This window comes from Enoplosus armatus, chromosome 12, assembly GCF_043641665.1.
Source record: "Enoplosus armatus isolate fEnoArm2 chromosome 12, fEnoArm2.hap1, whole genome shotgun sequence".
Taxonomy (NCBI): Eukaryota; Metazoa; Chordata; class Actinopteri; order Centrarchiformes; family Enoplosidae; genus Enoplosus; species Enoplosus armatus.
This window is the reverse complement of record NC_092191.1, coordinates 4,689,566-4,717,536: the sequence shown is the minus strand read 5'-3', so window position 1 is coordinate 4,717,536 and position 27,971 is coordinate 4,689,566. Positions and strand designations below refer to the sequence as shown.

Below are 27,971 nucleotides of genomic sequence, written 5' to 3'. Positions count from 1 at the left end.
AAACTAAAGAGTGGTGCATGAAGATCAATTGTCTTCACTGTAAAGTGTCCTGTAAGCTTTTTCTTCATCAGATAATTTGTAAATAAAGACTTTGTGGCTGCTCGAGACCAAAGTTGGAAAGTCCACCATCGACCACAAAGTAAACACCCTGTAACTTCCTGTTTCTGTGTGGGAACTGTTTGTGTGTTTGCACCTTCAGTACAATGTACAGAGGTGCCCTCCTGGCAGTGTTGTAAGAGTGGGGGCAACATATTGTATTGGCGTCAGACAATATTCTGTTAATTTCTGCAGTGTTGCAGTGTGCATGCATGTTAGATCACATAAAATAATCAAATAATGATCTTTCATAATCTAAACAACAGTTATAGTTATTGTTTGACATTTTGGGGAGGAGAGTTAGATGAGAAGATCCTTCTAGGTTCTGTTCCAGAAGTAAGAAAGCCTCATTCAAAATCCCATTTACATTTGAAATATCATAAATAACTATATATAACTATATATAATGATAAATGTGCATAGATAAGGACAAGGGTAACGTGACTGAAGAGGTGAGTCGCTAGCAGGTTCCATCTGTTTTCAGTCTCTATGCTAAGCTAAGCTAAATCTGTCATGGTTGATGACATTTTTTTGACATGACCTGTTTGTAAGGGGGACTTTTTCCAAGTTGCTGCCAGACACTCAGAAGTCATCTGGTAAAGTTTTGAAATGCTTGCTGAACGCAGGCATCTGAGTTGTGTGTGAAATTCACAGATGATGTTACATGATGTTGGTGATGCACTCAGTCACACGTTCAGCCAGATTTGATGAATTATTTGGTGTATTTTCATACTATTTTCAACTACTTCAGTCGCTCTACTCATAGGTCTTATTGACCATTTTTGATGCCTCACAAATGCTCCATACTGAATAATGCTTACTTGGAAGGCCTCCGTATGAACTTCTCCCACTCGGTCTGATGGGACTCTATCAGCCTCTCCAGCGCTCAGTGAGTCTTTAGGAAGTCCCCCATCCCCTCTCTTCATCAAAACACTTTACTTCCTATGCTTTATTCATGTGTGGTTTTGCATTGTCTTAGCAGACTCTGGGAATTGTAGGAGAAATATTCTGCTTCGTACAAGGAGGACTGCCTGGAAGTGGAGTGATGTTTCTATTCTACTCATGTTTTGGAAGATAACTTGCCATAATTATGTTCTGCTTTCTTTCTTTTTGTGGGAGAGTTGAACTTAAACCCACGATGTCGAGAGTGCACAAGGTCTTCCTTAGCTTGTTGTAACAGGAAGTCCATCCTCTCCTTTTTCTCATGCCTTCATTTCTCACACATGCTTTTTTCTTCTTCTCTCTCTTCTCCTCGCTGTGATTTCCTGTGTATTTAGAAAGCTGTGTGTGTGTTTGAGTCATTCTCTGGAGTCAGCATAAACAGACACCCACCTCACTCAGCAAGAGGAATAAGTCACATGTACTGCCGACCTTCGTCATGTCCCTGATGTTCTGATGAAGGCCTTTTTATTTGAAACTTTGCAATAATATCTTGGGAGGTTCAAGTGTGTGGGGGTGTATTTTGCATTTGCACCTACTGAGCAATTTTAGCTGTTTAAAGTGGCTATAAATATCTTGGTTAAAATTAGGCTTTGTAGGGCTTAAAGGGATAGTTTTGCTTCCCTCCTGCAAACTCCTCAGTGGGGTAGAAGTAGACATGTGGCTCCTGCTTCTTCTTACCCATCAGTGAGGAGCTTCACTGGGACGGTGTCGTGCGAGGGGGGGTCATGATGCGTTGAGGTCCCATCCCTCCCCGTGCCTCCACCTCTGACCAAACAGTAGTAGTTGCTAGTACAGTGACATTTCAATTAGATGTCACTTCCGAACTGACTTCCCACCCATGGACAAGCATTTGAAGAATTCCTGGGTGTTCAGACAGAAAACAGCCCTGCGTTTAAAAAATGAAAGGGGTTGCATTGATGGGGAGCTGCTGTGCGATCCAGGAAGTCTGCCTTGAATAACAGCTGTACGAGTTTGAAGGCTTGTCAGACGCCAAAACTCTGCAAAGTGGCTTAAAATACTACGAGACTGGATTGTACACCAAGCTGTCACGGTGACAATCATTCTTCAATCATCAGTCTTTCCCCATGACAATCTCGAGCTAAACAGGAGAAATATGATGTTACAAAGTAATCTACCCCCCCATACAAATGAATAAGGGGGCTTTTTCACGCAGGGGGCTTTTTAGTTGTCATGAGAAACTGTGCACTCTACCCACATGCATAGAACTAAACATCAACTGATATCGATATCTAGAAACACATTGAATTTTAATTTTGCTTCTTCCACTTAGTTGAGTAAAGACACTAATCTTTGTGTTAATCCTGTCTTCGTCACTCTGCAGGGCGGGACAAGTGGCGCTGCGAGAGACGGACACATGAAGCATGAGAGGGTGGAGCTGAGGCTCAGCTGACCCTCCCCCTTCCTTCTCCTCCTTTCCCCCGTGCTCCATTCGATCAGCACCTCCCCCCTCCCTTCCCCTCCTTTCCCCTTCCTGTCTCCCCGTTGGATCTCACCCGTCTTGCCGCCCCCTCCTCCTCAATCAGCCGTGCCCAATGTACTCCCCGGAGCAGGAAAACATCTCCACCACCGCCTCCACCAAAGTGCCAGTGAAGTATGGAGAGCTCATTGTGCTGGGGTAAGCAACAAGTTACAGATGCTCATCATTACATCCAGAACACACCTCTGCCTGAGCAAACTCATTAAAATCTCTTGGAAAATGTCAAAAATACGTTGTGGTCCAGATAAAAATAAGGTGGTTTTTGTTTCAGCTGACATTTTAATTTCTGCCCAACAAAAAAACAATCTTAAGACTGTGATATTAAATGCGTACCAATGTACCAAATGACAATCTGAAAGGGGTTGCTCGTTGTGATGAACCTACAGAGAATTATCTCTGTAGAGTCTGCAGCTCCCCTCGGCTTTATGGAGCTTTATAACTAGTTTCGCCTCACAGCTTTCCTCTTTTGTCTCACTCTCACTGCCGTCATAGTGTCATTTTCAGCAGCTGTTTTTAGTGAAATAGTTCTAAAAACTCTGCTCAGCCCCAAAAGGCTGACAGACAGTTAGCCGGTGAACATAGTGGAGCATTTAGCAGTTAAAGAGCCCGATATTTCCCTCAGGAGTTGGAAGAGACCAAAAATAGAGCTAAAAGAGAGTTAATGTTGGACTTAAATTCAAAATGCGGCCAGCCCAACACGACTCCTAATGGATGATAATGTTGTTCTGTAACTGCTGGACGTATAAATAAGCAATAATAAGTTCACATCTTGTTTCCGCTGCCCTCAAGTCGCCAAAAATATCAGTTATTGCAAGTTTAAGATTGTTGATATCTCTTTTCTCATGTACTTTATGTTGTATAGCTGGAGCGTGAGCTGTGTGTATTGGCCACGATTGGCTGTATTAGTCATTGTTGGATCTGTTAGTCATGGCCGATAATGGTTGGACATGTTGGTTGCAGTTGTTGGCTGTTCTAGCTCCGTCCAATCAGTGTTTCCAAACCACATGAATTCACTCTGCACATGGACCTGAAAACGTGACCTCCCCATGTGTATTTTATGGTTTGAATTCTTGTGTATAATATACTGAAGACAATTACTGAGACATGTATTTTTTTAAAAACAAATTAATCTCCTAACCTTAATATTGACAATGCGCAACATGTCAGTTTTTTAACCTCTTAATCCACTTGTAGAAATCAAGACTCACACACTCAAAATGTGACTGCTAGCAAGTAAACATGGATTTAAACAAACACGTTATGGTTTAAAGATGTTTTTCGAGGAGGGAAATCACACTCGATGCGTTTTGGTGAGGGACATTAAATGTAAACATAATTTATGTTTGTGTAGAAGAACACTCTGCAGGGCTCCTTTAAGGCACCAGGATGATAACAGTAAACCCTAAATTACAGCGATACAGAATCACAGTCTGAACACAATTTTGTGCATATTTGATGTGGCTTTGTATTGTTCTTTTGTTTACACTATATGACAGTGATGGCACGTTATAATTAAAGAGATAACTTAAGAACAATGGAATATACAGTAAGGATTTGATTGGTCAATTCACTTGCGATATCAAATGATTTTACACGAAACAACATAAACAATTGCGATATTTTTGTCCCGTTGCACACTGAGAGTACACACACATAGGATTGTTCAGCCAGACTTTGTATTTTTGGACCATGAGATGAACCTCATTACTTGATATATTACGAGATGAGATCAGTTTTGGCCCGAAGCAGCACCGGATACTCATCACAAACACCTAGGCTGTCTCTCCCTCCAGAGATTTGTTTTGACTCAAATCCACATACTCAGCTGTAGGAAAAAACCCTGCCACCCCACCCTGCATCTTCAGCATAGAAGACATATAACTTATAACACACACACACACACGCACACACACACACACACACACACACACACACACACACACACACACACACACACACACACACTTCTCCAATAACAACTGACAGTGAAGGACTTCCTTTATCTGTCTGTCTCCTGTTTATTCCCCAAAGGGCTATTCCACTCCACTCCCCGTCCCAGCCCACTCCGCAGAGGAATGCAGATGTCGGAAAGACTATGTACACACACACTTTCTTGTGCATGTACATACACACATGCATTTTTCATGTCTCACTCAGACACACACACACACACACACACACACACACACACACACACACACACACACACCACAGTTGGTCTCACAGCTGACTCACAGTTTGTTGTTCTGGGTTGTGCTGGAGCGGTATTGTCAGGGAGATGACCGTGGAAATCTTTCCCTAGTGGAAAAACGCAGTGAGCAGTAAACGCAGTTCCATGCCTTTACAAGGGAGAACCCCAGTTTTCCGCTCTGCTCTGCTTTTTTTCCGCTCCTAGTTTTTGATTCTAGGTCAGGCCAGCCTTTTTTAAAAGGTCAATAGGGGCACTTTTTGCTGGTTGACTCGAGTAGTCTCATACTGTGGTGCAAGTAAGGCTGCTCCATGTGTAGTAAACACTTTAATACGCATTACAGTGTGTTTTGTGTGGAGCCCCAGTTGGAGTTTAGGCCTTAACTCCTCTGACCTACTCCAGGGTAGTAAATTCATTAAACTGACGCTCTGTTTAATATAATAATAAAAAAGCCACATAAGGTCATGACAACAGAGGATGCTCTGTTTGATCATTCAAACACAAAACACAGCTTTAATGTAGCTACTAACATTGAGAGCAGAATCTTAAAGGGTACAAACGGTGATATGTGTTGCAATTAACTTATTACATGAGCATGAGACTGCTCAGGACCCTGTTGTGAACGAGGAGGCCCCTTAAAGTTAAGGTTACTTGCTGTTAAATGGTAAAAAGCTGCTTATTTCCCTCCAGCTGCAGCTAAATGTAGAGGTGCTCTGTGGAGTCTTCTTGTAAACAAACAAAAGTTGAGTATACATTCAGTGTTTCTCACCAAAATGCATTGTGTGTATCCTTGAGGCCTGACAAACGTGTTGTGCAAATTTCCCTCCTCATAAAACATTTGCAAATCCCGTTTTTTACATTTTAACTCGTATATCATTTACGTCCATGTTTGCTAGCTTGCAGTCGTCTTCTTCGCTGTCTTTGTTGGCGCATTGTGAGTGAGCTGCTCGCGGTACGGAAACTAGCACGATGGATGAACAGTTACAGAGACCAGCTCGAGATAAGTCACGTCACAGGTTTGATTGAACATCAGATCTCTGAGCAATTCCGAACTGTGATCGTTGAGTCACCCTGATAATCAAACCGATTTCCATCTCGCTTCAGTGGCTGATACATAGAGAAAACAAACCTGTTATGCTAATACTGATGATGTTAGTACCAATTCTTTACTTTTGTCATTGAAATCTGCTTTCTGTGTGTAGTAATTATACTTATTGGTTGGTTTGGTTTTAGTTTACTGGGTTAATGACAATTGCTGGAAATTAGTTGTAAGCCAGTACAGAACATTTTCATGAATGTGCTAAACTAAACGGCTCATCTGTTAATCTCCCCACCCATCTGGTTCTCCCAGCAGGCTGAAACAAGTGCTTGGATTTAACTGAGACTCTTGTGTGACCAAGAACGGGCTTGCACATGCAAATGCTAATAGAGAACCCCATCAACACATAGCACAGGGTTGTTTCTGATCTCCTCGCTAACCCCAGTCCGACATTACCATGTTTGAAGCTCAGTGACGCTAATGGCCTAATCCGGAGGAATGCTGCAGCGTCTCTGGGGACGGTCTGTTTACAGGCGTACTGGACATCCATGTGGCCTCTTAAACAACTGTGACGTCACTGGATACATTGCAGTCCCTCCAAATCCGTCTCCGACTGTCTTTACACGTGTGTGACTCTGTATTAACATGTTACTATGTTTTTACTATGTTTAAAAAATTTAATTTTTACATATTTGGCAGCCTCTACCTTAAGTCTAATAACCTTGTAATGTTCACACATGTAAACAGAGACACAGCGAGTGACTCAGCCATAGGCAGTAATTACCCACACAGCCTGTCTTTATGTTTTTATAGGTTTACTGTATAAGTGGTAGCTTGTTGCTGTACACTGAGCTTTAGTTTACTAGTGTTTGTAGGGAACACACACACACGCGCGCTTCTTGCTAATGGTGGGAATTGAAGAGTACAGTATGTGTCTGCACACACGGACTAACTTTTCCCAAACTCTGGTCCTTCCTGCCAACCAGTAAATGCACACGCACACATGAACACACACTAACTTGTTTGGCCTCATTGTTTTGAGAATATTTGAAAACACGTATGTACACTCACACATTACTGCTACCCATGGGAACCTGGGTTTGAACTGCCAGCAACACTTTGAGCTCGCTCCAGCAGACTGCCCTGCCCTCTCTCTCCGGATATGGGCTAAACTTCACCATGGTTACGCTCTTGCCATGGTTACTCTCCCCAAACGTTGCTGTGGCTCTGTTCTCTCACCATGGTTACTTATAAACCCTCCCAGCGTCGTTTGATCCCAGCAGATCTGCTCTCCCAGAAACATTTTTCCTGTAGGCTGGGCGTCCTCACAACCTGTCTGTGCCGTCTTTGCTGGACTCATTTCAAGAGACTGATTGGTCAAAGACACGATCCAGCTGTGCTGAGGTCCCATACAGCACGACCTGCTCTGCTATACCGTTGTAGTCAACGCGATTTCTCGCGATTTTTTTTTTCTTATTCAAGTTTACTACTTTAAAGAGAACTTTTCAGACATTACACATGCGTCTGCAGTCCTGGTTTAAAACGACGAACCCTTGATTTCTGTTTGTGCTTACCGGCGACTGTGACTTTTTTTCTTATTTTTCTTTTTTGACATTGTTGCTGTGTTGTCCAGTATTTGTAAAGTTTATCACTGGATACCTGCTTTTGCAGAAATCTTCTGAAAAGTTCTGAAACTTTAAACTTTAGCATAGAAAAGTTTTGGGTAAGTGTAAGTGAAATGTTTTTTTTTTTTTAGCAATAACGTTTGTTAGTAGTGAGACACTTTTCAAAAGAACAAGACCCCCAATAGCAATTCAATAATAACACACAGAGCCAAGCTAAAAGGCGTAGGAAGCAGTTTAATCTCTGATCAAGTCTATGCCGTGTTTTTTCCCCGAGTTATCACATTGCGTTTATTGCAATCGAGTAAAGTTACCGTATATCAGCGAAGCCAGAGGAGTCCATAACTTCTGTGGCTTCTAAATGTCATAACAATGTTAAAGTAGCGAGCGGTGTTTATGCACGTGGTAATGTTTATAAAGCTGCGGTTCTGTTAGCGGGGCTATCACTTCACACTGGTGATGGCTTATCTGAAACATGTGTGTGCAGTAAAGAATGAAAACCTTGTGTAACCTCTGTACATACGTCAGCTGGGTCTGCCTGCTATTTCACAGCAACCGACGTGCTTCATACACAAACATTTATACCTGGAAACCCAAAGTACAGCTGCAGTGTTTACATCACTATACAACAACTATAGCTAATGTTCACTTTACTTCACAATGCAGAGTTTTTTTAATTTCACTTCTGTACTTATTCACTAATTTTGCTTTTGTCAGTCACTTCATATTGTTTATATGATTACGTACGTTGATTTTTATGAATGCTACTTTTTTGCGAGGGATGAACCGCTTTTCTCCCATGTTACTATAATAATATAATCAGCTGCAGGCGGGTCAGTTTGAGTCCGTTCTCAGAAACACACAAACACACTGTTTATATAAAGGTAGATGGAGATGATGAAGGTTTTCTCAGTGTTTTCTTACTTTAGGATATCAACAGCGCAGTCACGGTGTTGTCGGGAGTCACAGAGACTCCTTTCTGTTGGAGGGAACGCCTCTGTTTATTCTCCTTTCCTCAGCCGTGCATCAGGCTAAATGAGACTCTTTGTGTGTTTATTTTCTCAGCCTTCTGGTTATGTTTGGAGGGCTTTGTTGTTTATGGGACATGATGTGCTTTTGTAAAAGAGCACGTATGAAAAGTATAGGCTGCTGTTTGTGTGTGTGTGTGTGTGCATCTTAGGGGCATAGAGTGCACCAAAACGCCTCAAGCATTTTCCACAATGACTGTTTTTTTTCCCTGTGTATTATACAGCTGCTGCTCAGACAATAATGCCCTATTGTTTTGTGTACATGTGTGTGTTTGTGTGTGCGCAGGTACAATGGCTCTCTGCCCAACGGAGACCGAGGCCGACGTAAAAGCCGCTTTGCACTCTGTAAGAGACCGAAGGCAAACGGGGTGAAACCCAGCACAGTTCACGTCGCCTGCTCTCCACAGGCAGCCAAGGTGAAACACACACACACATAGAGAAACACACAATACAGTATCATTTAGTCATCCCTGGGATCACAAAACTGCAGTCATCAAAACACTACACGTCAGCAGTTTCAGTCCTTTTCTTCTTCAACTGAAAGTTTACGTGTTGATTTGTGTTTTAAGTGAGCTTCATGGCCATAGTGCTCATGAAACGTATTAAAAGCATATAGAATGATAAAGAACATACACATTTATGAACTCTCTTAAAAAAGGTCGTCTTTGTAGGTGTATGTGTTTTTGTTTGTCTGACAGCATCAAATAAAACACACCCAGTTCAGAAGATTTGGCCTGCGCTGCTCCACCAAAGGCTTTTGTGAAATTCTGTTTGCTTTTTGTTCTGCGATATTAAAGTATCACACACACGCCCCATCGACACGACAGGAAAAGGACAGAGTTCAGCAAATCTTCCCTGAGTTAGCAGAAAGAGGAAAAACAAGCAGGTACAAGGCTCGGTCGAAGTTTAAAAGGTATTTGAAGAGTGGTTTTTACACGGCGTTTAACTGGAGCACACTGAGCGTTTATAAGAGAGACAAATGTGAACGACTGAGCGTTTTGCTGAGCACATGTCCATGTGTTTCCATCGTCAGTTGTAAGGCCGCACAGGAATCCTCCAAAATCTGTTAAATGAATGGGGTTGTAAGGCGTGTGTGTGAGAGGACCCTTGCTTTTTTGGTTTAACATCTGCACTCGATTCTCTGCGGACACAAACTTTTGTACTCACTCACACACACAGGCCAGGCGTTTAACTGCAGAGATTTAAAGAGTCTGGAAGAGCGATAGTCCTTTTTTTGTCCGTTGGGTGGTCCTGACTGACCGAAAAGATGTTGAGGCTGAGTTAAGTCCAGCTAGTGACTACATAACTGAACTCTTCACCCACCCCACCCTTCCTTTGTGTATCTATCAGGACCTTGTGTACATTTTAAATGAGAGGTTTGATTTGAGAGCATCTAAAGGTCTTTACTTTTGTCTCTTCATCGTCTCTGTATTCATCTGTGCTTTCTTCCTTCTGTCCCATCAGGCCATAAGCAACAAAGACCAGCACAGCATCTCTTACACTCTGTCTCGAGCCCAGACGGTGGTGGTGGAGTACACCCATGACAGCAATACAGACATGTTCCAGGTAACGAGCCTCAGCTTTTACCACCAGAAGTGCAGTTTTACAACCAGTCTTTATTTTCTACCACTGCACTGCTGCACTCACCCATACAGCTTAAACAGGGGTTACTAATAGAGCTATTGAATGTGTTAGAGCAGAGGTTTTCAAACTGTCGGGGGGTGCAGGAGAGCTGAACGGGGGATAAAGAGGGAGAGGTGTGAGGTGAAAGCAACGGGAAGTTAGTTATTGCAGTTTGGGCCGCTGATTTTCTGTGACACAACACAGCTCAGTGAGGCAATTAAAATAAAAATTAAATAAACCCTTAGCACCGACTAAGGTGCGTCAAAACTTCGTGCTCCTTCTCTGAGTCATAATTCAGTCAAATAGCCATGACGTCCATTTATGAGCTGTCCTGTACCTCATATCACATGATATTCATTAACAGATGGAAAACACTCATTCACTAAACGTGTACTGATTTCATTGTGCAAACAAACATTATTCACAGAACGTTTCTCCAAAGTCGTCCTGTTCTTTTCCTGATTATAGCATTAACTCTCTGGGAGGCCATCCTGTACAGTGGTGATGCAGGTAGCTGTCAGGGGCAGCAAAATACCCATCATCATAGTACAGAATGTCCTCAAGGTTGTTATGGGGGTTTGCATGTGAACCAGCTGAAAAACGTGTCTCCAAGGTCATCTACCTACATGCAGTTGTTATTCTCTCCCTCAGAGGTAATAGATTATTGTTGGCCAGTCTTGTCTGAAACTAGTTTGAACACATTTCCATCTCTCTTCACCAGATCGGTCGATCGACAGAGAGTCCGATAGACTTCGTAGTGACGGACACGGTGGCGGGCAGCCAGAGTAACGCAGACACCCAGTCGGTCCAAAGCACCATCTCCCGCTTCGCCTGCCGCATCAAGTGCCAGCGCACGCCGCCTTACACCGCACGCATCTACGCCGCAGGCTTCGACTCCTCCAAGAACATCTTCCTAGGGGTGAGCTGTGTTTCGTCTGGTGCCTCAGACACGTGTGGACGAGTGTGAGAGAGTAAAAGGCAGAAAGATGAAAGGAGAAAGCACCAGAGTACAACAAGGAAATTTGACAAATAGAGGAAAATAAGAGAGGAAATGAAAGTCATTCAGCTTGTCTGGTAATATGAAAACTCTTCCTCTACAACCTCTTCCCAGTCATGTTTGCTTTTACTTTCTCATCTATTTTTTATTTGATATCAGGAGCAAACATAATTCTTCCTTATTTGTCACTGTCATGACAGCAGAGGGACAACAACTAATGTCCTGTCCTGAGTGTCCTTGGTTACCACACTGAACTTACGCATGCTCAATATTAAAAAAAGAGGAAGTGACTCTTGATAATTTACTTTACAGTCTTCAGTGCGTACAACACAATGGGGCTGTTAAACCAGTCGAGAATGAAGAGTGGATTTTCCAGTCCTCCCTTTCCGTCCTTTATTGTGCTTCACACCCTGTCGAGTTCAGATGTTTTTTGGAGTATTACAGATGTTTGATTCAGGGCTGAACATTCGTGTCCTGATCACGCCTCCTCATATCTTCGTTGTCCTCAGGAGAAGGCTGCAAAGTGGAAGACGTCTGACGGTCAAATGGACGGGCTGACCACCAACGGCGTGCTGGTGATGCACCCTCGAAACGGCTTCACCCAGGACTCCAAACCAGGCGTCTGGAGGGAGATCTCAGTCTGCGGCAACGTCTTCACCCTGCGGGAGACCCGCTCGGCACAGCAGCGGGGAAAGATGGTGAGGAATAAAAATGCGAAACGTGTAGCGCCGCGTTCACTGAACATGGTGCGTTCAAAACTCGAGCTTTTGTCTTTCATATCACATTCTCTCACTCTCTGCCAACCCTGTCACTCAGGCAGCGGGAGGTCGGTCAGAGCTTAACACCACCAGGAGGTTATTGGGATGCCGCCACCATGGCAACAGGTCCGGCTCTCGGAGCTGTGTGTAACAGGACCTTGTAAGGGGATCCTCCAGTTGACGCCGGAGCCTCTCAGCCAATCATAGCACTCCCGCTGCCTCGTCAGCGTGGCCACCTGTGGCATTTGTTTGACTGGATTCAGCTTGTTGGTGGTGGCGTGTTTAATTAGGTCTTTGCTTCTTCTCCTCTTCCATCGTGCCTCCCACAACGTACACATCATCAACGGCGAGCACACAGTCAGCGTGTCCGCGGTTCGAAACATTAATCCGTCTCTTTATCTGGCATCCCACCTGTTTTCAAGTCTCTGCAGCGCAGCACAAGTGAACAGCACTCTTATCTCCACCTGCCCTTTAGCATCCAGAGAGTTAACCGCGTGTGCATTATCTGCCGCTATAGAAACCATCATTATTTCACAGTTGATTGACAATTTAGATAGTCGGCTATGGGAAAGCACCTTCATTATGAATGGTGATAGAACATGATGGGGCTTAATTGTCATGCTGAACGCACACATGAGTGGAGAGCCTTGTGTCGTTCTGGGTGACGGTGATGCTGTCACAGAGAAACGTGAGATTTTTAGATGGCATTCAGCGTGTTAACGTCCCTATCTCACTTCAGTCTGTGTAGATGCTGGTGTGGTCCTTACTCTTCAATACCACGAGCAGAGGCAAAGGCACATTTAATTATGTAGCACATTTCATACCCAAAGGCAAGCCAAAGTGCTTTACAGAGGAAACAGGCAAAAGCACAAGAAACAGCAATAAAAGCAGCAAGAAAAGGCTCTTAGGATAAAAACAATAGAGCAAACAGGCAAAAGCACACTGAGTAAAAACAATAAAGGAAACGATCCAAAGCGCACACGATAAAAACAATAAAACAAACTAACAAATACATTTGATTCAAAAGAAAATTAAGTAAAAGCAACACACACCCTGAGACTAAGAGAACAGAGGCCTGGATTTAAAAATGGTAAAGGTTGGAGCTCATCTGGAAGTCTGTTCCTAAACTAAACGCTGCTTCACAACACGACATGTTTGTTTGCTCCGTCTCTCGTTCTGTTTTGCTGTTGTCAATCAAACACCAACACGGCCCAAAGCCCTTTTTTAAATTAAAAAACATATTAACAATACATTTAAAATACTCATGGACGTGTTTGACTGCAAAAGAGAGATGACTAAATGTGATTTCAGTTCCTCTTTCAGCTTTGTAATCGAATGTATTGGACCCCTCCCTTCAGTGCCTTTGTGAGCATGCAGCTCTCTAAATGGGATAACTGCCCTGCGTTAGCGAAGGTTAACAGCTGAAGGACTTTCTGATTGAATAGGGTGGTAAAAAGTCGGCTCAGCAAGTTTGCCAAAAAGCTGTCTGGACTTGTGCATGTGTGTGTTAATAGGCACCTGAGGTGTGCTGTTGGTTTGATTTTGGGTTTTAAAATCATTTGTTTTTAATGTTGCCAGTCCTTAGATTGTTTTAAAAACATATCCATCGTTAGAAAAATGTGACACCTACTGAAGGGAAACGATTTAGGCTAAAAATAATGTGTTTTTGTTTTTGTTTTTTTCTAAAACCGTAAACACCGTGTCATATTTAGTCGTCGTTGGGAGGTAAAGATGAACGTGCGTAGGTTCGTTTCAGTTTTTGCCAGCAGGGCAGCTGGTTGCCCTTCTGCAGTTGGACACAAGGTTGAAACCAGCGTAATTAGGAATATCTTACAGTGCAGTGCGCACACACACACACACACACACACACACACACACACACACAGTGAGCCTGCTGTGGGGGCTGTTGTGAAGTATAATAAATGAGCAGAGTACAGTGTCTGAGCTCCTGCCGTGTTTAATAAAATCCTCTGTGCTGATAAATGATTCCCTTCCGTGTAATTAAATTATAACTGTGTGCCGACGGTGAGAGTGTGTGGATGTTTACATGGACTGAATCGACTCAGAGCTCTCTGGTCATTAAACTTGAGTGTGGTTATTTATCGATTGGACAGTTTTTTCCACATATTGTCATCTTCTTGTTGACGTGGCGGCAGGTTAACGATCAGAGGAGCCTTGTGACCTAAAAGTTGCTGGTTTTGAAATCAGCTAAACAGCTGGGAAAATCTGAGGGGGGGGGGCAACAACTGTTTCCCTCGAGCGAGACTCGTAGCCGTTCCAGTTGAGCAGCTTGTTGGCCAACAGTAGAAAGACTGTGCTTTGACTGGGCAGATATGAATATGTGTGTTACTGACATGAAGAGCACACGTGAGCTCGGCGAAGCTTCCCGGGATAAATGAAGGTTAAAAACTGTCACCAGGAGCGACGCATCAACCCCGTGGCAGCGATGCTACTGCAATGTGTTCGCCCCGAGACACTTGGTGACCTCAGCACCAGCGTTAGTATGAGCGATCTCACCAGAGAGCTGCTCCTCCCCTCGTCTGTGTACCACTTTTTAAAAATAGTTTATTATGTTTTCTGCTGCTCCGTCTTTCTCTCTTCATCCCCGTGTTTTCGTCCTCTGGTTATCTGAAGGTGGAGTTTCCCTCTGTGTCGAGCCTCAAGCCTGCACTTTACTACAGTTTCCAGCAGCTTTCTGTGCTGCCCCCCTCCTGTCGTCGTTCTTTCAATTTCCTACTGTCATCTTGCCTCCAGCTGTCAGTCCCCAGCCTCCCCCTGAATTACACATCTGTCTGAGGGAGAGAAGGAAATGCCTGCGTTACACTGCCCCCTACTGTGCTCAGATCAGCACTACAAGTCTCTGTGCTCCGCAGGCAGCAGTCATTTATCCATCCATCCATTCACTATAAAATGCTTATCCTGTTCAGTGTCATTGGGGGGCCGGAGGCTATCCCAGCATGCATTGGGTGTGAGGTGTGGTGGGGTACACACAGGACAGGTCGCTAGTCCGTCACAGAGGCTGGAATCAGTCAAATATATGTAAGAAAAACAAATAGGAATATTTGGAAAACCCTGAAAGACATTAATATTCAAGTGAATATTTTGGGGTTTTGGACAAAACAAGACTTTTGAAGATGTCACTTTGTACAGTTTTCTTTATTTCACGAGCTAAACTAAGCGATTAATAAAAATGATAATCCACAGATTCATCGATAATAATCTGTAAGATTGATAATCTAAAATACTCTTTAGTTGCATCCCTAATGTTGTCATTTTACAAGGCTACGTTCACCCTAAAAAGTGAGTTCCCAATTGTGGTATTTGGACAGACGTGAGGCTGGAATAAACTAATAAACTGAAAAGTCACTGTATGTATTATAGTTAGGCCGCGGGGCTCCAGGGAGGAGAGTGTGGGTCTGTCGTTCACCAAATGTCTCAGTTACTGTGGATGGATTGCCTTGAAGTTCATGGTCCCCAATCACACTAACCTTGCTGATCTCCTGACTTTCTATCTCACACCATCACGAGGTTTCTGGGTTTGTGTGAAATGCAGAGACGTTCACGTTCTCCTCGAGATGAATTGCAGCCATCTGGGAAATCTTCTCTGTGAATCTGACCTGCAGTTTTTAATTTAAATACCAAACCATTCCTGGAGGAAACTCATAGACGTTCGCGTGTAGACCATCATGTAGAGAAACCTGATGTAACACAACATTTCTCTGTTCCAGGTGGAGGCTGAGAGTCAGGAGCTGGTCGACGGCTCTCTCATCGACCTTTGCGGTGCGACTCTGCTGTGGCGCACCGCTGAAGGCCTGGCGCGCACTCCCACCCTCAAACACCTGGAGGCGCTGCGGCAGGAGATCAACGCAGCCCGCCCGCAGTGTCCCGTGGGCTTCAACACGCTGGCCTTCCCCTCCATGCGTCGCAAGGACACGCCGGACGAGAAGCAGCCCTGGGTCTACCTCCAGTGCGGCCACGTGCACGGCTACCACAACTGGGGCAACCACCGCGAGGAGAGGGAGGGCCGGGAGGGCCGCCACAGGGAGTGTCCCATGTGCCGAGCCAAAGGGCCGTACGTGCCGCTGTGGCTGGGCTGCGAGGCGGGGTTTTACGTGGACGCCGCCCCGCCCACTCACGCCTTTAACCCCTGCGGCCATGTTTGTTCAGAGAAGACGGCGGGCTTCTGGAGTCAGATCCCGCTGCCCCACGGCACTCACACCTTCCACGCCGCCTGCCCCTTCTGTGCCCAACAGCTGACTGGTGAGCAGGGCTACGTCAGACTCATCTTCCAGGGACCCCTCGACTAGCGGGGGGGCAGCTTCCCAGCATCCTTTGGGTGAGGCAGAGCGGGGAGCTTTTTGTTTGGACGCTGGCCCCGCATTGAAAACGAGGAGCTGCCCAGATGTGTTTTCTTTCCTCTGCAGTTAAGATAAAAACTTTTTTCTGGACTTTTTGTCTCTTTCTCATATTTAAGTGACCTTTGTATTGCTTTTTCATGAATGACAACAAAGATTTCTATATTTTCATGTGAAACCAGAGACACAAAAACCAAACAAAGAACACTGCTGGGTAAACGTTTTGTTTGTTTCTCGGAAAGAACTTTCAACAACAGTATTTTCTAAATTACTAACATGTCGTCGTGCAAACGTACGGTTTTTATTCATGTTTATTGTTGCAATATTCATCTGTGTACATCTCTTAGAGCTAATTTAAACAAAGATGTTTATTTATGGCCCAGGAACTATCGCTTCATCCGTTATCTGTCAGATATGCCTAACTTCAGTACTATTTAGCATTTTAATTTGAAAATACAGTATATTGTTAATCAGATATAAAGTTCTGGGTGCGTTCTGAGGGTTTCGTTCTGTGTCTTTCCCCCTCGTTCACCTCTCGGATCTGTTTGTCGTATTTATACACCCCGTCCTCTGGCGTGCTCTCACTATGTGTGTTAACCCTTCAGTTACACTTCTCTCTCATTAGGCATCACCATGGCCTTTTTCACATTCAAAGCAATAGATTTGGAACGGAAACCTCCTAAAGCATTCTGGGAAACTGAGTCTTCTCGGCGTCTGTGTGACGCTCACACAGCCTGAACGACTGCTCCCCCCCTTTAAAGTCAGAGTGGGCGAGTGAATCTTTTCTGATCACAGGTTAGCAATGATACTGCAGCTATGTAGCTAATGTCACACACACACACACACACACACACACACACACACACACACACACACACACACATACTAACCAGACCTGGTCAAATATTTATTATATTAAGTGGAAACAGAACTTGTTGATGTTCGTGGCTCGCCTGCACAGTTACAGCAAGAATGATGATCAATAATTTGCCAGATACAGTGTTCTGATCAGTCTCAGTATTAAGCTGAGAAATAAGTAATAATAACTTTTGGCATCTTCCAACAACATCCTGACTGTTTTTGTTTAACTCCAATCCAAATGAAATGAAAACTTTCACCAGTATTGTAAGAAGCTGTTCTATTAGAGGCTGATGATGATTTTATTTTGAAAAACGCTCCATTTCAGGCATGATTTTAAATACTGGTCTACTTGTGGGTGAGACGGAGGACTTGAGGCAGAGCTGTGACAGTGCAGGAGGTCCGCGTGAAGCAAGCAACAAAACATATTAAAGAGAAAAGACAACTGTAGCGGTTTGACTCAGGTTTGATGCACACGAACACATGCATGGCTTCAAACTACGAAATGCTCTTTATGGAAGTGTGTGTGTGTGTGTGTGTGTGTGTGTGTGTGTGTGTGTGTGTGTGTGGTGTGTGTGTGTGTGTGTGTGTGTGTGTGTGTGTGTGTGTGTGTGTGTGTGTGTGTGGTGTGTGTGTGTGTGTGTGTGTGTGTGTACTCATCAGGGCTTCGTGTTGATTTGTGCTTTCCAAACAGTGTGTTTAAGTCGTCCCCGTGGAGTGTTCAGGGGCGACGAGCTCAACGACGTGAGTACAAAATATCAGGGCTGCCTGTTTCTTTTCTTTCTAATAACAGTCACTAGAGCTAAACGTTGTTTTTATATATAAAAAGCAACTAACGTGTCCTAACAAGCTGCGACTGTTATATTGACGCGTGGTTGCCAACAGATACATTTGTGATGAATTTGGCTCAAGTGTATTTTGTTTAAACAGTAGACCTCAAATAAAAGCCTGCAGTTCAATGTAACATTAAATCTGTGAGGCGCCCAAACAGCAAAAGGAAGCAGTTGCTTGTTGTTTAAATCCTCCCAAATCAGGCAGTCAGAGAGAAGTAAACTTATGTGTGAACTGTATTTATTTTCTATAGACAATTGACCAGTTTAGCCCACATTGAGGCTAAAGGCTAATATATTTTTGGGGCAATTTATGCCTTTATTGTCGTCAGAAAGATGACATGATGGGGAACGACGTGCAGCAAACCAGAGCTGTTGCAGTTCAAGGTCGGCGCCTCAACCCCAAGTCCATGATTTTAATTATAACTTCAATAATTATGTAAGATTTTTCCTGCTATAATGAAAGCAGACACCAACAGATTTACTCAGTTAAGTAACGCTGGAGGACCTAAATAACAAGCAACTGCTTTACTTTATCTTTTTACACTTATGTACAAACAAGATAAATAGTGTGACAATATTTAAAACTATGTATCCAACAAATGAAGGCCTGAAGTTTCATTTAGAGAAATGAATTGCAATATTGGTCAGAAACATTTGAATTGGATATTAACCCCAAATCGTTCAGCTCTCACCTTCAGAATCCACGTCTTTTGTTTTTAGAAGAACAAACGCATACGATGAAGTACAATATTTTTGTGTTGATTTACAAAAAGTCCCATCATTCCCAGTGGTGACCAAACTCTCCCAATACTCACCACAAGATCTCCAAATAATGACATCAATATTGTGAATGTTATCGAACTTACTTACGTCATACAGCACTTCACAAATATTAGATTTGACGTGTTGAAAGTAAAAAGACAGAAACTAAAATATAGAATATGATATATTTAAAATAAAAAAAGAAATTCCATCTCCGGAAGTCCTCAGAGTGCTCTGGAAATATGTAAATCCTCTCCTTTACGTCCCGTGACAAACTGGGCAAACTCCATCTGCTGAGGAAGATCATGTGATGAGACCGAAAGCTCAGCCACTAAACGGACCTTGTGGTTAGACTGTTAGACACCGTGTACGAATGCAAGAAATGACCCCTCTCTCTACCTCTACAACAACACACTCCGCGCAGGGAGGACGGTCCAGATGTTCTGCACGTCATGTGAAAGCACAAACTCTGCCGCTGCGTCCACACAGCGCGTCCCGATCGTCACTGTAGTTCGTCCTGTCACGGTCGCCGTGACAACAAGACGAGACACACACTCCCAATTGTAGAAACGTCACTGATCGGAGTCACTTCCACGCGCTCGTCAGTACACACAAACGAGCTTCTGCAGGTATCAGTAGTGTGTGTGTGTGTGTGTGTGTGTGTGTGTGTGTGTGTGTGTGTGTGTGTGTGTGTGTCTGAGAGATTGTAATTTATGTGTTCATGATGATGGTATGTGTTCATCTGTCCACACACAGTAGTTCATACACAGATCCTGTTCATCACCCCAGTGCTCGGACTGCAACACACTAACTCACCTCAGGGAGAAAAACAATGACCTGTGTCACATCTGCGCACACACACACACACATATACACGCACACACACACACACACACACACACACACACACACACTGCTAAGGTCTTCTGAGGATACCTCATGAGTAAAAAAAAAAAGTTTCGTGTCTCTCCGTGTTGTTTAGTTTCCTGGACTCTGTCTGTGGATGAGGTGTGTGAGTAAGGGCTTCACTCTGTTATCTCGACACGTGTCCGTCAGTCCGCCCCGCCTCCCTCCACTCACTCTTCTTCTTCTTCTTCTTCTTCTTCTTTGTCTTCTTCTTCTCCTGTCCGGAGTCTCGTTGTGCTTGTAAAGGTCGAAAGCAAAGAATGTTTCCAGCAAACACTTTTTTGTAACAACTTTAAACAATAAAGTGTAAAAGTGACTTCACGGTGTGCCGGGTTTTATTTGCATCAGCAGCATGATTTGATCTCAGCTCAGTAACAGGAAACAGAGAGGATGAGGATATTGTACAATTAACAGCCATGAAGTTCCAGTGCTTCCTCATTTTATAAGCACTTCAGATTATAATGAAGAGGAAGCTTTGTTTAGATTGAGGTCTGTGTGTTTTCCTGCTCTTAAAATATAATATAAACAACACAATCAAATATGCTTCAGCACAAACTACAGCCTCAAAGGCAAACAGTGGTGGAAAGGAGTACGTCTGCTTAATGTATTTCAGTACAGATTTGGGGTATTTGTACTCATGAGTATTTCTGTTTCATGCTACTTTATACTTCTACATGGTGGAAGTACCCTCATTCAAAGTCCTACTTTTCATAAAAGTACAGAAGTTATCAGTAATATCAAAACTGAAAGTGCTAATTCTGCAGTAAATCAGCCTCTGTGACTGATATATTAGTATATATTACATTATTATTGTTATTACAGGTGCATTCATGTGTTTTAACTGGAGCTAATTTCTCTTCACTTTATATACACTTTGGTAGCAACACTAAAATGCTATTATATAATGTCTACAATAACATAAGGAACCATTCTGCATAATAAGTACTTACTTTGGAAGTAAGTTTTGCTGTTAACACTATTTGAACTCTTACTGAAGGATAATTCTGGATGCAGGAACTATTTTGATGATTTATTTATATTTATGAACACGCTCTCAAATGTGATAATTTGCTGCTTTTCTTGGTCTTACTTTATAGTGATGTAAATATTTCTGAGTTTTGGACTGTTGGTCAGACACTCAACGACGTCACCTTGGATATTGCGATGTGCTGCTCTTGTAGTGAGAGTGATGAAGTGAAGACACAACAGATGACACGTGCTCATTATTTCATATTGCACTTTATTCAGCTCTGAGGAGGCAGAACTGGGCTGGGCTGAGACCTCGTCACCGTCACAGATCAACACTTATTGCTTTCGGGCTTCCGGTCCGAACGCGTCGGACCCATCTCAAGTATTCTCACACTGAAACTTTGTGTACATGTTTTAAAAATGTCTACTGTCTGAATCTGTGATGTGTGTGTGAACCAACACTGCCGAAAGCATGGCACCTCCTGTTGCTTTGTGTGGAGAGTTGCTGCTGAATGATGGGATGGACAGAGGCGACGGGAGAGATTTGACACCGCGATGGAGGCACGAGGTTTTTTCGTCAAAATGTGAGCAAACATACCGGATAAACACAAAAATAATGCTAGACGTTGTTGATATTTTTCATTATCTACATCACAAATAAAGGCCTTCACTTTAAAATGATATTGGATATAATTTCATGGCGTTGTGATCGCACCTGGATATGGATCACTACGGTCTTCATCCAGGAGTTTCATGACAGGCGGTTCAGGCATCACACGGTGGTTTCTCCTCTATGGCACAAACTCCTGGGAAATTTATTTCCTGTATTTCTCAGCACAAACTTCACTTCAGACTGCATGTTTCCACAATTTCACCAGGTGTTGTTGTCCTGTAAAAACTGTGACTTCTACTGAGCTTTTTAGAGTCCTTCAGCTTATCGTTTTGATTTTCCAGCCCCCAGCTTTACTGTTTTGATTCAGTCTCTCAGCTCTCATCAGCGTCATTTTCAGATGCAGCTGTTTACAGTGAAAAAGCTCTGATACGCTACCTGCCCAGTGCCAAACAACAGGCAAAGAAAATGCTAATTAATGTGCCTTTCCATCCGCCGCTGGCACTAATTCTCAGATAGAGTCAGATATTTCAATCAGGAGCTGGTGGAGACCAAAACCGGACTTAAAAGGGGGTTGAAGATGGGACATGAGGCCAGAAACACGACTCCAGATGAATGATAACGTTGGACTTTGTCTGCCAGATGTGTACATTTAAACACATTTGCCATACAACCTGAAAAGGTAATGCTTTGTGACGATACAGCTTGTTGCACTGGCCCAGGTCTAGATAATGGATCAGTTATTTCAGTTATGTCCGTCACAGCTGGATTGTGGAACCATGTCGAGTCCCGTCGTGAAGTCTTTGTGCTCGAAATAAACGTTCAAAACTCTCTCTATGTTAAGTACACTATGTGATTGCATTAGCAGTGCTGAGGATGACGATGATGATAAATTCATAACACCTCTATCTATTTTCTATCTATAAGTCTATTTTGGCAGGTTCGTTGTTCTGGCCAAGAAACAGTCAAATTCACTACAGTCAAAGAAGAATAAAAAATACAATCTGCGTTGTTGTTTCTCTCTCTATCGTGGATGTAGGTCATTGTTTAAAGTGACAGCTATGAAAAGCTAATGATTAATAATATTAAATGTTTATATTATATAATAAACAGCCTGTAGAGGGCAGTGTGTTCCAGCTACAAGCACTCCATCAACCATGTAAACTGCCTCCTCATGTTGATCACACACAGCCTTCAGGGGAAAACCACTTCCTCTCACTATCTGTTGGTGTCGGGGAAACATGACAAACAGGTCACATGACTGGGAGACAGCCGACTGGGTCACATGATGAGGGTGTGTGTGTGTGTGTGTGTGTGTGTGTTTTGGGGGGGGGGGGGGTGAAGAAGGCGTTAGTGGTCCATGATGCGGAGGTTGCCAGATACAATTTTGTTTTCCAGCATGGAGCCGGCGGGAATATCAATCCGATCTCCGTGGTTGGCGATGATGATGACGGTGCCCTGTAAGGAGGAAGAGCGATGCGTTTAGTGTTTGTCGGAGACAGAAATGACGACGGGAAGACATTTTGAATCCAGGAGCTAATTAAAGCAATGAATCTCTGCCAGACACCTGCCAGCAGGGCCCGCTACCTTCAAACACACTGGAAGCTTCTGTTACGCCCTTACTGGTTATAGTGGGACAGAGACGCTGAGGGGACTGGTTATAGTGGGACAGAGAGGCTGAGAGGACTGGTTATAGTGGGACAGAGAGGCTGAGAGGACTGGTTATAGTGGGACAGAGAGGCAGAGGGCACTGGTTATAGTGGGACAGAAACGCTGAGGGCACTGGTTATAGTGGGACAGAGAGGCTGAGAGGACTGGTTATAGTGGAACAGAGAGGCAGAGGGCACTGGTTATAGTGGGACAGAAACGCTGAAGGCACTGGTTATAGTGGGACAGAGAGGCTGAGAGGACTGGTTATAGTGGGACAGAGAGGCAGAGGGCACTGGTTATAGTGGGACAGAAACGCTGAGGGCACTGGTTATAGTGGGACAGAGAGGCTGAGAGGACTGGTTATAGTGGGACAGAGAGGCTGAGAGGACTGGTTATAGTGGGACAGAGAGGCTGTGGAGTTTTTATTGTTAATACATCTCTGAGTCGTCTGCTGTTAAACTGGCAGGTTATCTAATTAATGTAGCTTAATAACGGCCCTCACTTAATAGCCCTTGTTAATTTATTAGGTCATTTTTGTTTAATAGTTTCTTCGTCTCTTTCCTGTTAATTCTAGTGCGGCTACACTGAGAAAAGGAACATATTGTTGGTTTGGACATTCAGGCTCTGTGATGTTGTTCCACTAGTCCGTTTGCACTGACATGTTAATGCACTTTATCTTGTAGCCTGAAGTTTTCTCCAGTTTAATAGTTTTATTAAAAGTCATTTTAACAGACCTACTTTTTACTTTCATTAAGTAACTGTTTACTTTTACTTGAGTAAAATGTCTTTAAAGTGACAGTAAATGAAAATGTACAGCACATGACCTGAGAGTTGAAACCAGATTATACTCTCTCAAACTTGGCACCTCGAGCTGCTCCGAGTGCCTCTTTGCATTTCATCTCTACTGCATGAATGAATATGGAAACTGAAAAAGCTGCATGTCAGATGTCACTCGTGGCCTTTTTTAATATCCACAGTGTATCTCCAGCATCTTGTGCCATCAGCGTGGGCACCAGAATAAATAATGCAGTGGTCTTTCTGGGTTATCACGCTCAACTGAAGAGACTTCTGCACATTTAGAGCGAATACAAATTTAATTTCTTGGGCAGTTGCTATTTATGCCCTTGAAAGCTTTCGAAACCCGAAAGTTTACAGTGACGTTCGGTTTTGATCACGATACAACAGAGGCTTTCAAAAAGGAAAACTTAATCTGCGGGAAGATGTTTACCTTCAGTGAAACGTTTTTCCCAAAGGTGACGTCTCCAGAGACCGTCAGGTGGTCGAGCTCCAGCATGTCGGGGATGCTCTCGATGCGGGTTGCGTACTCCTGAACCTGAACACAGACGGACACGAGAGGACATTTGTAAACAACCCGCTGAATGTGTGGATCTATTTTAATCATTTCAGCTGTGGATCCTTTGGCAAAACAATTAAATATACTGAATCATGTTTTAAATTCTAGTCAAGATCCCAGTTATTACAACGATACCAAATAACGCGACACTGACATAGAGAAAATGTAATTTTGGAGGCCCCAGATGTTTAATCTTCTAATATCATGGAACCATTTATAATAAAAAGAGAACTGTGCCACCAGATTGGACTGGATGGGAAATCAGTTGATTTGGAGGAAATGATGGTTGTGATTTAGAGGGTTGTGACGTCGAGACTTTTATTTCAAAAGCAAATGATGAAGGGAGAGAGGCGGCAGCCTGAGGACTTTATCCTCTTTGTAAACACTGCATAGCAAATGAATACATAGTGCATACAGTGAATAAATGAGAATGATGAATTAAAAATGAATACATTCAAATGTTTCCAAAGAGGAAATTTGTATTTCCATTTACTTTTGTATTAAAGAAGTTTCTTATTATTTCATTTTGACATTTAATTATTTCCGATGTCACTTTTGGGCCCCAGGCATTAAATAAAATATATAATAAAAGGCATTCACCTCCATTAGATTCAACTGATTGTGATTTGGATGAACTAAACTTTCAATGTTTACTTTAATTACTGAGCCAGTGAATACAGTAACTAAACTGATGGTATTTCCACTGGTATTTCAGGTACCTTGGTGAAGGAGCTGCCCAGTTTGACGTGCGGCGTCGTTGGGAACTCTCTCTTGGGGCTCATGGTGAGCGAGCCGGCCTCCAGGCTGTACAGGTTGGACATGACCAGCAGCAGGTCCGACGTGGTCTTGACGGGCAGGAAGCGGCTCCGAGGTACGTTGATGCCGAGGGCGTTGTCGAAGCATTTGATGGCGGCACCGACTGCCGTCTCCAGCTGGACGACATTCTGGCCGCCGTCAAGCGTCTGAGAACACCCACAAGAAGAGAGGAGACGTGCTGGTTGTTAGTGGAAAACTTAACTGTGTAAAATGTTTTCGCCTGCTCGTTTCCAGCAACACGAAGAACGACAAGTGTTTGCAATTAGTGCTCTGACTCACGTCGCCAGGAGGAAGTTACTGTTTTTACTCTAAATCTCTCACTGCGTTAAGGAACCACAACAAAACAAACACTAACCAGAATTCTACAGAAAGGCGACTGAATATTCAGGTCTATTTCCAAATTAAACATTTAAATTATTTTACGTAAACTGAATCGTACTGTTATACAGCTCTTGTTCTTTTTCTTAATAAAACCTAAATTATTAGACACACTTTCATTGGAAATCTTATACAACCAGTACAGTACAGTCATGCCTATAAAACTAATTTGAATGGGAAGCTGTTGTGCAGCAGAAGCTTCTTTATTTAAAACTTGAAAAAAAAACCTGTGATTCACTGAACACAAATATCTGTCATCTCATTCTGTTTCTCCAATAACAATAATAATAACAACAACATCCAGGCTGTGGTTCAGTTTTCAGTTACAGCAGCAGAGAGTTTTAGTCTGTCAGTCCACCACTTCAGTCCAGACTGAAATATCTCCCCAGAGGATGAATACTAATAACCTCTGGGGATCCCCTGTCCTTTCCTGTAGCGCCATCATCAGGTCATAATTGTAATTTGACCAACATTTTGGTTTATGGCCTCAGCTGTTCTTTGACTTTAGTGCTAATTAGCAAACATTAGCATGCAAGTACGCGAAACTCAGATGGTGAACGTGTTAAACATTATACCTGCTAAACATCAGCATGTTAGCATTGTCACTGTGAGCATGTTAGCATGCTGATGTTAGCCTTCAGCTCTGTAGAGCCTCACAGAGCTGCTAGCATGTACACTCTGCAGACTCTTCATCTTCTTCAAGTTTAAGAGGTGAAAATGTTTCCTGAAACCGACTAAAATTAGACTGTTGTGATATAACAGCATGTAATAATATAAAGATCTGGGACTCAGGTGTAACTATCAGGAGGAGTTATGTAACACTCACCACTTCATGGACACTTTTATCTTAAGTGCCTCTCAGTGCCACCGCCATGTGTGGGGCTACAGTACAGGATGATATGAACGGGGCCCCTCTAACTCTGCAGTTTTAGTGCTGCTCTCTTACCTAGATGGGACCACACACTTATGTAAAGCCACACAGCTCTGCACAGTTATCACCAGTTACATAACACTTGCTATGTCACGGTGTGCGATTCTGTAGCCAGCGGCTGGAAAATTACATCTATAGGCCAAGAAAGCAATAATCAGGAGTGAGTCTTTGCATACCCTGAGGCGGTGCTTCTCCACTGGGGGGTGGGGGGGGATGGGGGCAGGGGGTGGAGGCACAGCAACCAAAACAACATCGAGTCACATAGCATCAAATTTGTTTGCTGCGCTGCTTTTAACAGGACCGCTCTGTCACCAAGACCTTTGGAGGGCAATGAAGGATAAACATGTGCAGGGAAGACATGGAGCCTTTAAGTCATGCTTCAACAAATCATGCTGAGAACTGATTAAGCATTTACTCAAACCTGTCCTTCATGTTCATTCAAGCAGCTCAATTTCTGCTGCCTCACATTTCTTTAAACAACATCTTCATTAAAAATGCACGTGTGTGAAAATGAACTATATGCAAACGTGCGTGAGAGCTGGACAAACAAGAGGCAGCTTTAAATGTTACGCTGCAGAAGAGAAGTGGCCTTGAAAGTAAAATATCTGTGAGGGAAATAAAAACTTGAATATTTGTCTTTGCCTGTCTTATTCAACCCCACACACACAAACACACTCTCTCCCTCCAAACACAAACACAGCTTAAACTGGAGTCCAAGTAGGGCGGCTGAGCCACCAGAGAGGTGACCAGAAAACTGGATTGGTTTGAAGCTCCTTTTCTCTCCTTTGTATGCAAAAACCTCACATGACAACAAACGAGCTGAGCAGGACGGCAGAAACACAGAGAGGCTTTAAAATATGGGCTTCCTCTGGAAGCTTGGATGTTTTTCCAGCGAGATATGATTTATTCAGAAGTCTCTGTAGAGGAGAGTGGTGCAGATATCTCTCTGCTGCTCACAGCTGTGTTTTCTAACGCGACAGGATGGACGAGGTAAAACGGGACAGATGATATTATGCTGGGAGGTTGGCTGGTTATTGAAAGTGAATTGTTTCATCTGAGCATCTACTGCACACTCAGACATCCTGGTGTGGTCCTTCTTTGCCTCGCGTCTCTGGGGAGGCGCCTCAGTTTGACCACAGGATTTATTTTGTTGTTGCCATAACAGGGTTAAGACTCATGTCACTTGTCCTGATGAGACACTGTTGTAAAGCTGTGTTAATCAGGCTTAGTCACCAAAACCTTAGTAATGTAGTGATGTTTTCACAGCAATGATGGCCATATGTGAGAGATGCCAGTCCTCTATCAGAAGTATTTACTTCTAATTTATGACCAAATCCTTTATAATCATCTTTGGCTCATCTGAATCAACAGCAAACCATACTTCGGTCCCCTCTTCACTCACCTTGGGGTTGACTATAATCTCCAAGTCCATTGCTTTCTGTTCCTGCAGCCTCTTGATAGCAGCCAGAGAGAGCCACAGGTTGTTGGTGTTGAAGATCTTGAACTTGGAAACTGATTTGAATTCGTCCACATGGGCCTTGGGGACCTGGGCGATCTCCAGCAGACGCAGTTTCCCTTCATACTGGATCAGCGTGCCACCCTGAAAAACAGAGTCTGCCATTTTACAACACACTCGATGTGTGTGAATGATTGCCTTCAAAACTCAACACACACACTGCATTTTTTTTTATTAATGATTGCCAAAAGGGGTTATTTGCGACAATAAAGGTACTGTAATAAACCAAAATGTGTTTAGTA

The 27,971-nt window shown here is 43.3% G+C and overlaps 2 protein-coding genes across 4 annotated transcripts in view; one reads left to right on the top strand and one right to left on the bottom strand.

Annotated features, from left to right (window-relative positions):
* Positions 1 to 2,572: 2,572 nt before the first annotated feature.
* peli1b (pellino E3 ubiquitin protein ligase 1b) lies at positions 2,573 to 16,645 on the top strand. 2 transcript variants are annotated; one of them, XM_070915794.1, is made up of 7 exons: positions 2,592 to 2,674; positions 4,568 to 4,651; positions 8,700 to 8,829; positions 9,878 to 9,979; positions 10,758 to 10,955; positions 11,543 to 11,731; positions 15,520 to 16,645. In XM_070915794.1, exons 1-7 carry the CDS (start codon positions 2,592 to 2,594, stop codon positions 16,096 to 16,098), a joined length of 1,365 nt encoding a protein of 454 aa, XP_070771895.1. In that variant the 3' UTR covers positions 16,099 to 16,645. The 2 variants fall into 2 exon arrangements, with proteins under 2 accessions (XP_070771897.1, XP_070771895.1); XM_070915796.1 differs by lacking the exon at positions 4,568 to 4,651 and having other exon boundaries at positions 2,573 to 2,674.
* Positions 16,646 to 20,728: 4,083 nt separating this feature from the next.
* Positions 20,729 to 27,971, bottom strand: part of ugp2b (UDP-glucose pyrophosphorylase 2b) — a 32,467-nt gene continuing 25,224 nt past the window's right edge. For both annotated transcript variants that reach the window (XM_070916044.1, XM_070916043.1), the window contains exons 7-10: positions 27,616 to 27,813; positions 24,808 to 25,050; positions 23,963 to 24,067; positions 20,729 to 22,542 (exon numbers count right to left, since the gene is read on the bottom strand). In XM_070916044.1, coding sequence (XP_070772145.1) covers positions 22,435 to 22,542; positions 23,963 to 24,067; positions 24,808 to 25,050; positions 27,616 to 27,813 — 654 coding nt within the window. In that variant the 3' untranslated portion in view covers positions 20,729 to 22,434. The remainder of the gene's footprint in view (positions 22,543 to 23,962; positions 24,068 to 24,807; positions 25,051 to 27,615; positions 27,814 to 27,971) is intronic.

Excerpts from the sequence above, each read along its gene's own strand:
- peli1b (XM_070915794.1), top strand. The coding sequence starts at position 2,592 with ATGTACTCCCCGGAGCAGGAAAACATCTCCACCACCGCCTCCACCAAA. Across the intron at positions 2,675-4,567 it reads GGAGAGCTCATTGTGCTGGG|GGCTATTCCACTCCACTCCC; the intron begins GTAAGCAACAAG and ends TATTCCCCAAAG. Across the intron at positions 9,980-10,757 it reads GCAATACAGACATGTTCCAG|ATCGGTCGATCGACAGAGAG; the intron begins GTAACGAGCCTC and ends TCTCTTCACCAG.